General features: G+C 32.3%; 1 protein-coding gene across 3 annotated transcripts; it reads left to right on the forward strand.

Moving 5' to 3' along the window:
- Positions 1-5,137: 5,137 nt before the first annotated feature.
- On the forward strand, positions 5,138-10,742 carry LOC133674772 (nuclear transcription factor Y subunit A-3-like). Of its 3 annotated transcripts, none has more exons than XM_062096001.1 (6): positions 5,138-5,340; positions 7,318-7,685; positions 9,089-9,195; positions 9,275-9,340; positions 9,704-9,883; positions 10,102-10,742. In XM_062096001.1, the coding sequence occupies exons 2-6, from the start codon at positions 7,412-7,414 to the stop codon at positions 10,465-10,467; spliced, it is 993 nt and encodes a 330-aa protein (XP_061951985.1). In that variant the 5' UTR covers positions 5,138-5,340; positions 7,318-7,411; the 3' UTR covers positions 10,468-10,742. The 3 variants fall into 3 exon arrangements, with proteins under 3 accessions (XP_061951985.1, XP_061951984.1, XP_061951983.1); XM_062096000.1 differs by having other exon boundaries at positions 5,139-5,444; positions 7,318-7,703; XM_062095999.1 differs by having other exon boundaries at positions 5,139-5,340; positions 7,318-7,703.
- The last annotated feature ends 2,248 nt before the right edge of the window (positions 10,743-12,990 follow it).

The raw sequence follows: 12,990 nt of genomic DNA on the forward strand, positions 1-12,990 counted from the left end.
TTTTTTGTGATTTTTTAATCGGTTAATTCGGTTTTTTTTTTCGGTTCGGTTTTTTCTGTTATTTTTTTTGTTTTCTCGATTTAATCGGTTTATCGGTTTTTTTGCTCACCTCTATTGTTTTGATTAGGGTAATACGCATAAGCATACACATATTCATAGGATTAAATTTAAACCTTGTTCAAATCATAACTATCTATATAGAATAAGTATTTTTATCTTATCAAGGCCTGGTATAAACAATATATCTAAGCATTCTCTGATTAGATAGTATGAGAGCCAATAGAAGTTGTTTAATCTTTAGAGATAGCTCTAGAAGAAGAACAACATGAGCTCTTCGAACACAAATAATAATAATTCTAAAAGAGAAAAAAATATGGATCACCTTTTAACAAACCGCCTCTCTTAAAAAGAAGAGGGGTAGTGAACAGGTTAGTTTTTCAAGAAAAGAGAAGATTTCTCTTAGAAGAAGTTTCTAGTAGATCACTATAGTTTAATAGAGGAGAAGGGTCTTCAGGTTGATGACCTCCTCGTATGGGGTCAAGTAGGAAGTTCAACCAAAACCATAACCCGTAGGACATCTTCATTTCCATAGTATATTTTTTTGTAATTGGTCACATCCCAGTGATTGTAGGGTAACAATTTTTATTTTCATTTTGTAATCATTTTTTTAAATATTACACCTTTCATCCGAGTTAAAGTTGGTTTTCAAAATAAACAAAATAACACCAATACCCTTGTATATTTTAAAATATTAAAGCTAATAATTACCATACCACTCATTCTCTTTCCTTCACCTCACATTCTCTCCCTTAAAAACTCATCTTATTGTCGAAAAAATAGTTGTCCCTTTGTTTCTCTTTCACTATCACCTTGCCTTTGCAGAAGAACCAACTTATAAGGTAGATTTAATATTAGCTGACTCTCCAGTCTGCTTGTTTTTATCCAAAATAAGAGTTTCATTATCATCATTATCATCCAAATTTATGCTTCAGTTTTGTGATTATGTTGATGTTTAGACCTTTGTTGCACGTGGGCATGTGGTGTAATAAGATATTGGGATTATGGAGTCACCACCTTGTTTGGTTCAAGATCACTAGGAGACTTAGATGTACTGGTCTTATAAAAAATTCCAAGGGTAAGGGATTGGTTATGGCTAGTGAAGATATTAGCACCGTTAGGTACCTTACCTAAGGTGAGTTGCATTGTGTGGTCTATAAATGGTTTAAAGGTTTTAATAAATTAGTAACCAATGGTCTGTTTATGACTCGAAATAAAGATTTACTTTTATGAATAAAATTGACATTTTGAATTTATTATAGGCTCGTATGCCTAGATAAATTCTTAGGGGAAAGTCCATATAGGTGCCCTGAGAGAGTTCACATATCTTAGAAGGCAAGAGTGTTTCCCACAACTCGTATATTGTGATAAAAAAATACTCCCAATTAAAATAAGTAAATATAAAAAAAATCTGAGAATTTTTTAGTCAATTCCTGATATTTAAATATCAGCTTACTTGTAGGTTTAATATTTATACCAGAATATTGACCATTAATTTTTAGAGAAAGAAAAAAAAAACTTAGAGTTATTGAAATATTGATTAAATCCTTAAGAAATTTTACAAATTTTTTTGTAAATTCCATAAAAATACAAAGAAATACAAAAAGGTTTCTAAAACAATGCTAGAACATTTTTTTTTCTCTTTTTTATAAATAAAAATGCAATTTTTGTAAGGATTGAGTCATATGCAACAAGCAGAAATTGTTTTTGTCATATGCAATTAAAATATTTGGTTAAAAAACTTTTATATTTTTATCATTTTTCCTTTTTTATCATTTATTTAACACAAAATAAAATGCAAACATGCATACACATTTTTTTTACTATATTTTTACTCATACACCTCACAACTACATGTTTACAAGTCATAAAAAATCAAAATTTAAAAATAAATTCAAACACACATTAAAATTTTAAAATTTGCAATATGGTCCTTCCAAAGGTTGGAAACAGGTTGAGGAGATTGCTGGGAACTCAAGAAACATACTAGAAGATTCTGGGCAGCTAGAATAGTGGTGACGCGTGGGTTTCACGTGTCGTCCCTATTATCAGTGCATGGGTTCATGTGTCATCATTGAGGAGGACCAAAAATGGGTGGGTTGGGTAGATTTCATCTTCTTCTTCACGTCTGTACCAGCAGTGAAGGGTATCACCACCTGCAAAACTAAGAAAAATCCACAAATAGTTGATTTTATCTATTTGTTTCTCAGATTCGCCTCTCTTTATCTCTATTATAAATTTTGTTATTTTATTTTCATATATACTCCTATCTATTTGTTGTAAATGAGGGTTGTTGTGAGTGAAACGAGGCTGATGACACTGCCATAAAAAAAAGAGAAGCGAATGGAAGCTATTGTGTAGCCGTGGCTGATGGTGGCACCACTGCTTCTCTTCCACCACTAGTGGTTTGTTATTTACATGTGTGGGATGGGAAATGGCTACTACAGAAAAGAGCTACCATTATGGGTTATTGTCGAGAAAGCTTCAACCGATCAAGAGCTACTGATGCAGAGTAATGGATGGTGTTGTTAAGGGCTCACGAGTTTGTAGAGGAATATGGTTGTGGTTTTGGTTGAAAGGGAGGATAAAATGGTTGGTGGCGGTGTTAGGCTTTGACAATAATGGAAACAGAGCTGTGGGTTTTTTTTTTTGGCTTTGACCAAAAAACTAGTGATGATGGGTGTTTAGCAGTGAGAACAAAGAGAGATGGGAGGTTGTCTCATGTTGATAGTGGCGTGAAGGTCTAGACCAAGAGAGAAAAGGAAAAAGAGATGAGGAGTTTTTGGTTTGTAGTTATGTTTTTTAGGGAAGGAGGTTGGGGGTAGCCGATGATGGGAAAGAAAAAGATGAGATAGGGAGCAATCAGTTTTTTGGTCTTCCCAGTGGCTAAGTTTAGGTTTATTAGAGCTTGAAGATGATAAGTCTCTCTCTCTCTCTCTCTCTTCTTTGTATGGATGACAAATCTTTTATGTAAAGATGAGGGCTATGGTTTTCTTGTTTGTGGGGGTGAGAACTTGTTTTTTTTTAGTACTTTCTTTATGTTTTTTGTTGGCCTTCCTCGAATTCCCTCTTTTTTGTGTAACCACCTATTTAGAACTATTTTTTTTTTGTCTTCTTTCCCTTAATTTCTTAGTCCTTAAGCAATCTAAATTTTCTTTGGTCCTTCATTTTCTTTCTTTTCACTTTTGGTCCCTTTGCTTATTTATTATATTTTGATTTTGATTTTTTTTTTGTATTTTGATTCTTCAATAAAAAGGCAATATCAACGTTGACTTAAAAAACACATTAACAATATTATTTTAATTTTAAATTCTCAAAAAAAAGGTTGAAAATAATACAAATATATCAAGAAAATAAGTAAAAAATTAGATATCAACAACCTTTATTTTATCTCCAAAGACTTTTGCATTTGTATAAGGGCAATCATTGAAATTGTTTTACCAAGGCTTTGAAATGTGAGATCATAATGAGTATGTTGACGAAAATATAGATCAAAACAAAAAAAATCATGAACAAACACAATAAAAATAAAATGGACTTCTCTAAATCAGTAGCATGATCACTAACTAAAATTCAACCTAAACAATGCAAACTTTATCAATAAAATCATAAGCCTCGTTAACAATCCCACCATCAATTATGATAGTTATATGAAGAGAAGAGACAAAAAAAATTGCAATCCCATCATCAATTATGATAGTTATGATAGTTATATGAAGAGAAGAGACAAAAAAAATTGCAATCCCATCATCAATTATGATAGTTATATGAAGAGAAGAGACAAAAAAAATTACCTAAACTTATAGTGGTAAGATCTCTTTTTATTTGTGTGTTTGGATGAGAGGTAGTTTTAGTTTTTTTTATGAGACCCATATAAAAAAAATGTTTTTTTTAATTTTTAAAAACATGATTTGTACTTAAAAAATATTGCACGTTTTAAAAAAAAACTATCATACCTCCAAGCAAAAGCCAAACATACACGTTTGTTTGCCTCACCTTCAATCAAGGAAGAAAGATGAGCTTGATGATCTACCCGATCAGCCAGGTGACCCTCTCTAACAAGCAGTGGCGTGTGACCACCATTGTTGCAATTAATGGAGGAACTCAAAATATTTTTATGGTCTTTTATGTGATTTAGCTTGTCGTGGAGGAGGAAAATGAGATAGTGGTGGCCAGGGTTTAAACTTGTTATTTAGGGGAAATGAATTTAGTGATTTTTTATTTTTATTTTTATATTTGAAGGGCTTTTTAGTTATTATTTCAAGTATAATACCGGTCTTGTAAATAAATATATATTTTATGATGCCAAGAAAATTAAAGAAAAAAAGTGTAATATTTAAAAAAATTGGTTGCAAAGTTAATAAATTAATAATAAAGATAATAAATTAATAATAATCACGACTCACGAGCCACTCGTCATATCTATCTATAAATCAAAGTTTTTACTCAATTAAAATGAAAAACGAAGTGGACAAAAGAAATTCTTATGAACGTGGCAATCAATACTTGGCTGGAGGATCCACGATGTGATGATGTTTGGGTGCACTCGCAAAGCACAGGCGCAAACAAAACACACTCGAGTGGAGAGGCGCGTGGAGCATGGAATGGACAGTGTCGGCGGCCATGAATAAAGCCAAAAGACAAAGGGTTTGTTGGGGTGGGTGAGTAATAACATCTGGGGCAGATGAAAGAAAAGAGAAAACGTTAAAATATATATATAATATTTTTATGTTTCAAGAGTTTTTTTAAAAAATTATTATTTTTTTATTTTAAATTAATATTTTAATATGTAAATATCAAAAATATTTTTTAAAAAATAAAAAAATTATTTTAAAATAAAAATTACTTTAAAAAATAATCACACAATCATTCCCATATACTCCAAATAGGCCGGCTTTTGCTTCTAAACGTGGATTTCACATTATAGTACATTATTATTTTTAAGAGTTTTTTTTTTTCTTGAAACGCAGATTCTTTTAGTATTTTTTTTTAAATTTTATTATTAGCATATTAAAATTATTAAATAAATATCGATCTAATGCTGGTTTCATGGATAGGGACTCATGTAAGGAAAAAAAAAAAAAAAACTCAACAAAAGAAAAGAAAGAAGGAAAGAGAAAGACAAGATAATAGGAAAAGGATAGAGTAGGACGGTGTGGGTGTGGTGGTCTGGAGAGTTTCAAGAGAGGGAGACATGTCCAACTTCTTCCCTACAGCCTCCTCTTGAAATTCTTTGCTTCTTCTTCAACTACTACTTATTGACTTCCTTATCAGATCCCAAGGGTCTCTCCTTCTCTCTTTATTTTATTTCGTCATGTCCTTATTTTTTCTTCTCGCTTGTACTCTGTTTGATGGTTTGGATAACAATTTATGAGTGTAGAATCCAGGTAGCCGGGAATGTTTTATTTGCTGTTTTATGTGTGCATGCTTTCTTGATGTTGTGAAAGGAGTTCTAAATATACTGTTTTTACTGTAGTTACTCTCTGGTCTCACCGCTCTTTTTTTGTCACTGCATTTTTTAGTTTATTGTACTCTTTAATTTATGTCTTTCATTTTGGAATTATTGGAACAGGGTTCTTGAGAATTTCCTTTAATGATCTTATTCAAGTAAATCTTGCTATACCAAATGCATTTAAGAGGTTACAGGCGGAGTAAACCGTAACCTAAATAACAGGTTTCTTGTGTGGCTGGACTTTGATTTCATGCTTATTCAATGCTAGATTTACTGCTTTGTGTGAGAGTGTGTGTACACGCGCGCGCACACACACACACACACTAATCATTCCTGTTAGGTTTTTGGCCAAGCCTTACTTGCAGAGCACAGTTGATTGCCGGCATAGGCTTTTAGGTTTGTCTTGTTGCACCTGTAGCATCTAAGTGCTTCCTTGGTAGATTCTTCCTTATTTCCATCAGTTTTGAAGTTTGAGAATTTTTTGTTTGAAAACTAGGAGGTCCTGTAGGTTTATTTTTCCTGTTACAGTCATATGTCAGTATAAAAAAGGGAGATCTCATGGTGCATTTTGTAGATTCTTAGTCACAATTCAAAACTGGTAGTTATTGAGGTCTTTATCATTAAGTTGGCCATATATCTGGTTTTTCCATGCTTTTACACCGCGTGCCTGGTTTAATGCTCTTCTTATCTTCAATAGTTTTGTGGGTTTGGTGGATGATGCACACTCTTGTTCAATACGTAACAAGCTTTAATGATGCATGCTTCACCCACTTTTGGAAAATTGTAGGTAGGCCAATCATGGATAGTGGTTAGTCGTAGACTACACCTCCTTCCACTGTTACTTAGGTGCAACGTGGCTCATCTGCTGATTGGAAACTCGTTTCTGATATCAATGGCTATTGGTGTTCTTTAAATAGGCAAAACAAATGTTATTTGTAGTTATTTACCTTGTTCTCTTAGGAAAAAGTACTTTACTATGTTGGAGTAATGGTAAAGACTCTCATGCTATGGTAGTGAATATGCATGCCAGCTAGTTAGTGTGAAGCTATGGTTTGTTTATACATTTTATCATAAAATGCTTTCCTGCTGTTGATTTTTGTACAATTAGTCAGGGCCATTTCTTCCCCAAGATGTCCTTGTTAACCACACAAGCAACCTCATGCCAGCAGCAACCACAATGTTTGCACACCCATTGCTCTTTAGTTATACTGATGGCGGATTGGGTTTTGAATTCTGATGCTGGTATAAGGTTGTTGATATAACTTTAGTTACCCCTGCCTAGAACAAGTTTCCTGGAAACATGGGTAAACCATGGGATTCTTATGTGGTAGCTGAAGCCTGAAATGACTGCAGTCATTGGTTGCTGCATAAGTGGTGTATAAAGCTCTTAAAAACTTGCATTTCTAACTTCCAAAAATTACCAAGAACTGTTAAATACAGGTGTTTCTGATGTAAATGTTATTTAAGATTTTTCTTATTTCATTTTGATTTTGTATTATGCTTGTAGTCTCAGTGTCTCCCATCCTTTCTTGAGTATTCACTGTTTTTTATTTAAACCATACAAACCCTTGGTCACTTCAGCTTTGCTTACAGTGGTGATTTAACCTGACCAGTTGTTTCAGTATGAGAGTATCTCTCTTTGTGCCAAATAGTTTCATTTAGTTGTTTCATGGTGCAAAACTAGTCTATTTGAGTGTATTTCATGTCAATTGACCTATCCTTTTTAGTTGATTTTAGATTTTTCATCACATTTTCTTATGTAACTGAAGCGGACCTAGCTCAATGGATCTTGTGTTTTCTTTGGACAGTTAAACAGTAATCTCAAAGGCGAGCCAAAAAGAATCCGTGATTGCTTAAGGATTCCCTTCAAATTCATGATATATATACATATAGATAAAGTTGATGGCTTTACGAATTCAGAACTTGCTGAAGAAAAACTTTGATGAACCTTACTTCACCGTTAGTTGCCCATCATGGTGGAATTCAAATGAACAGCAATTTTTGCCATCTTTATCCAAGAACACAAGCTTTAAAGTAGACTCTCCAAACCAACCTTATCATGAATCAAAGCAGTTAGGATTTCATCTCCTGGACCAGGAATCATCCTCAACTCTATCAATTGGTCAATCTCACAATGAAATGAGTTCTGTGGGAGGGATCAATTCACAAGATCAATGTATTTCATCTGAATCTGGTACTTATCTTTGGTTGCACAAATGTATTCAACATATTATTTTCTTTATATTTGCATTACACTGGCAGACTACAGACTTTATTTTTCAGCTAGTCTTAGGGAAGGGTGCTTTCAACTTTTTTTCTCAACTTTAGAGGGTAGGCGTGGCTACCAATTACGCTATGTCTTATCCTGAAGGTACAAAATGTTAAAAATAGCAGAAGAAATATATTAAAACATATTTATTTTCTTTTCAAAAGCTATTTATGGTCCCATAGAAATTTGTGGTCTAGGAATCCTTCTAACATAAAATAAGTGATTTTTCCTCTTGTAGAATTAAAGTGTCCCGTGAGATGTTTAAAACTAACAGCTATTGTGTTACCAAAAAATTTCCAGTCTCTGTTTCCAATTTAGGCTGAGCATACAAGAAGCTAGTCAAAACTCGATTTTTTTCATTTTTATTTTTTCATAATATCAGTTCGTAAAAACTCCAAACTATATGTAATACATGAAATAATTATGTTCCTTTCTTTAAGTTGATAACTGAGAAATGCTCCAATTGTATTCAGATGATTTCATGTTGCATTTCATCAGAAGTTGTGAGAGTTCAATTGAAAGCAAACCATCTGAATGCTTTGTGTGTTATATTTAATGTGCTGCCTTCTATTTGTTTTGTTATCTTTCCTTTTCCTGACACCAATTTAGTGCTGTTCAATAGTCATTAATATTTTTATTTTATTTTATCAGTCATTAAGCACCCTAATGGTTGGTGACCTTTTCTATTCTCAGTCTCACATTTTGTTTGGGTTTTTGTACTTTCACACCTGAATTTTACAGAATTAATCAATGAGCTTTCTCAACTACTGTGTGCCATGTATTCCTTTTTTTTTTTGTAATACATTTTAAACTGTTCTTATGGATCTTACAAGATGTTTAGTTTCAGATTTTCAAATTCTTCATCTGTTTTCTGTTTCATAGTATTTTTCCCTCTGGTAATTTATCTATTTTTTTTCTCATTTTGGTGAATTTGCCCTTTTCTTTTACTAATTGTTTCTATCCTGAAGATTCTCGGCTGTTTTTGACATCCACTGGAATTCTAGTCCCTTGGCACTTCATCACATATAGTAAACAGAGATCCTTTTAATGTATTTTATAATTTGATACTGGAGTTAAGGTGGAGCGTTGTTACTGTATCAGTTCTTCTGCTGGATATGGTACTTTGTAATATGTTTCCTTGATATCGATGGTACCATTTATTGTGATTTAAATATTGCTGTGTTTTATGAGGCTGAATTGGCTCTTTACTGGAAATATTACAAATCAATGCCATAATTTTATTTTATATGAGTATATTGCTAAGCTATCTTTAACATGGAACTGGTTGTTTTTCCATGTACTTGATCAAGATGAAAGTTGCGGGAAGGGAGTGAAGGGAAAAATGAAACCAGTTCTCTTGTTGAGTACTCCAGATAGGGTGTCTAATCACTCACAAGCTGATTGTAGCTATTCAATGGTAGGTTGAGCTGGAATTACATGGGCCCTTGCTTGTCATCTTGGTTATAGCTATAAATTAACTTCTTTTCACATATCAGGTTCGTGATCCATATGCTGATCCTTACTTTGGTGGGCTGTGTAATCCATATGAACTTCATGCTTTTGTAAGTATGATTGAGTACATGTGTATATAATCAATTTCTAGGTAGAGTTGTCCTGTGCTATGATCTTGTTATCTGTGGTAGTGTTGATTCTCTTTGATTTATTTATATGTTACTGATTGTTATTTTTATGCAATTTCCCTTTTTGTTCTGTTTTGCAATCTACTTAGTTAGGGCACTTTTGAATTCCCTATGTTATTTGTCTGATGGTGAAAGATGGATCTTAATCCTTTGAGTGATAATCTTAGATTTTAAAGTCTCATTTATATATTGTTTATGTCCTCTTTTAGTTAGAATTCATGTTCTTTCTAATTTGTTGTAACTATTCCTCATCTCTTGATCTGATAATCATTGGAACCTGATTAGATTCAGCCCCATCTGGGTTCTCATATGGTGGGGATGACAGCTGGACGAGTCCCACTCCCTGTTGATCTTGCAGATGATGGACCAATTTATGTTAATGCTAAACAGTACCGTGGAATTATCAGAAGGAGACAATCACGGGCAAAGCTTGAGGCTCAAAACAAACTGGTAAAAAATCGAAAGGTATGTCTATTCATCAACCATTTATTTTGAGCTTCGTTTTGTTAATGAGCAATCTGAATTGTTTTTGTATCTCTTTGATTTTCTATAATATTTAGAGCACAATAGTTAGTTCCTTCTTGGGAAGGAAACCCGAGCACATATTACTATGCAAGAAAAATGTACAATGCTCCTTAATTTGTTATTTATTGACTTACCATGCTGCTCTTAATGGATTGCAGCCATACCTTCACGAGTCTCGGCACATTCATGCCTTGAACAGGGTTCGAGGATCTGGTGGACGCTTTCTCGGCAAAAAAAAGCTCCAGGAATCTGATCCCACTCCCAGTCAGTGTAATGTCACAGATACCATCCACTCACACGTAAAGAATGATGCATCAGAACTTGAAAGCTATCAGTCTGGAACCGGCCAATCTGGTGCCTCAAATACTACCTGCTCTGACATCACCAGTGTCTCCTACAGCAATGTCACTTTTAGGCAGCCAGAACACCGGTTCTCAGGTATTGCTACTCACCTTGGTGGAGGCATGGAAATCAACAGTAGGCTTATTTGCAGAGGAACCCAACACCACACTTCCGTTCAGTGAAAATATGGAAGAAGACCGTGTCATCGGTCAGGCAATTCATCCTTGGCTTCGTCTCTTTTTCTTACAACTAAATGTGCACGACGGACACTGTTATGTATTTGATCTCTCTGCGGTTTGCTTTTTTTTTTTTTGTTTACGGGCATGTCAAAATGGTTGGAAAGAGTTTTATGTTTGAAACCCATCACTGGGTTACACTGATTGTTAAATATGGCAACAATGCAAGTGTTTTCTCATCAGATTATCAAATAAAAGATCAGACTTGGGGCTTTGATCTAGCATCAAACCACATATATCCAAATGCTGGGCGCTTTGCTCTGTGAATACTGTAGTAGGAGTCTATTTTATAGGTTCAGATAATGTTGTTTCATTCCCGCATCTGTTTCTGTGTCGAGACTTTGGACTGGACATGAAAGAATACACATGCACGTGCGAGGCATATACTAAACAGTTGAATACGTTTCGATCAAGGTTGTCAATTCTGTTTGGTAGGTATTTTGTTTTTCCAATTGGAATAGAATGTTTCAGTTTCGGAATGTTTCGACGTGCCGTTTCGAGATTGTACTGTTCATATATATATATATATATATATATATATATATATATTCAACAAACATAATTTAAATTCAAAATAAATTAATTATAAATTATGCAATACAAACATAATGCCAAACAAACATAATTTAAATTCAAAATAAATTAATTATAAACATAATTTAAAATTTAAAATATTTCTAAATAGTAAAGATTAAATAGATCTTTAACTTAAACAAAATATCAAAATATTATGAAAGTAAAATGTTTTAACACAAATATTTTAAATATAAAATTAGGTTAATGTTATCAAGGCTAATGGAATCTAAAACATCCTTTGTTTTGCTCAAATTCCTACAAAGTATAAACATGAAAAAAACAACATGAATATAAACCACATATATTAGTGATAAATCTAATTTTAAAAAATTAATATAATTGTTTGTTTTGCTCAAATTCCTACAAAGTATAAACATGAAAAAAACAACATGAATATAAACCACATATATTAGTGATAAATCTAATTTTAAAAAATTAATATAATTGTTAATGAAAATAGTAATAATAATTTTCAATATTATTATCAATATCATTGTTATTGAAAATTGTAATGAAAATGAACTTTTTATAATTGGATGGTTTAATTAATTAAATTGAACAAGATTCAATTTGATTCAATGGCTTTTCAAGAGCGGAACAGAACATGTGGAATGAAACAGGAACGTTCCGGGTGGAATTTAGCCGAAAAATCCGGAACGGACCGAGATTTAAAATGAGATGAAATTTGTTTCGTTTTGTTCCGTTTTTTGAATTGGTATGAAATGTTTCGGCTATTCCGGGCGAAACGGAACGGAATTGACAACCTTGTTTTTGATATCTTCAAATCTGATGACATGCTTTTTTGCACAATTTTAATTAAATCAATTAACATTGGAATTTAGTTTACACTATGGAGCATAACAATAAGAAATTAAATATTAAACCTTGAGGGGTTGAACTCAACTGATTAGATTTTAGGTTTGTTTTCTAGAGGTTAGCAGTTCGAGTCTCACAAACCTTAAAGTTACTTAAGACTTATATGGTCGTTAACTTCAAGACCCGTAGGATTAGTTAAAGTGTGCGTAAGCTGGTCCGGACATTCATGTTAATAAAAAAAATTAAATATTAAAATCATTAAACAATTATGTTCAACTTGGAAATAAAATTTTGGTTTTACATTAATCCAAAAACGAATGATGTCTACATGAGCATAAGATGAAACTGATCTATAAAAAAAAACTGTAATAATTTACTTTCATGAGTTACCATAATGAAACTTTAAAATTTCACAAAAGAAGTTATCTATCTATTCACATTAGTAATAAACCATGGAGATATACTGTCAGAAACTATATAATTTCACATCAAGTAGTTTGCTATCAAAACTATAAAAAAGAGTGGAATTGCATAGTTAAAAAATTCAATAAAAATTAAAATCATGTAAAGAAAGCAATAAAAAAAAGATAAAACATACAACTATAAATAAACTTACATAGAAAATCACAAGTATAAATTGTTAAAAATTTGAGAAAGTTTAAATTGTGTATCAGGGTAAGTCAAAGAATTAAAAAGGATATCTTTTCTTAAATAATAATCTTAATATTTAATTTCTTGTTCTACAATAAAGGAAAATAACCAAAGGTAGTTTCTAATTAAAAAATTCTTAACTAGAAAAACTCTCAAAATTCACCCACCCAAATGATCTTGAATCATTTTATAAAGACTCAATATGAAAAACCTCTTCCATAACATTTTCTAATTCAACCATGAACTCAATATATTAATTGGATTTGGAGTGGGTGGAAGAATTTTTTTCCAATCAAGTTTGGGATGGGCTTAGTGACTCTTCATTAATAAAAATATAATATTTTATAATTACAATTAATATTTAATAGTTAATTCATAATAAATAAATGTCAAATCCATATAAATATTAACTTTTATAATAATTTT

Source organism: Populus nigra, chromosome 15 (assembly GCF_951802175.1).
Source record: "Populus nigra chromosome 15, ddPopNigr1.1, whole genome shotgun sequence".
Classification (NCBI taxonomy): Eukaryota; Viridiplantae; Streptophyta; class Magnoliopsida; order Malpighiales; family Salicaceae; genus Populus; species Populus nigra.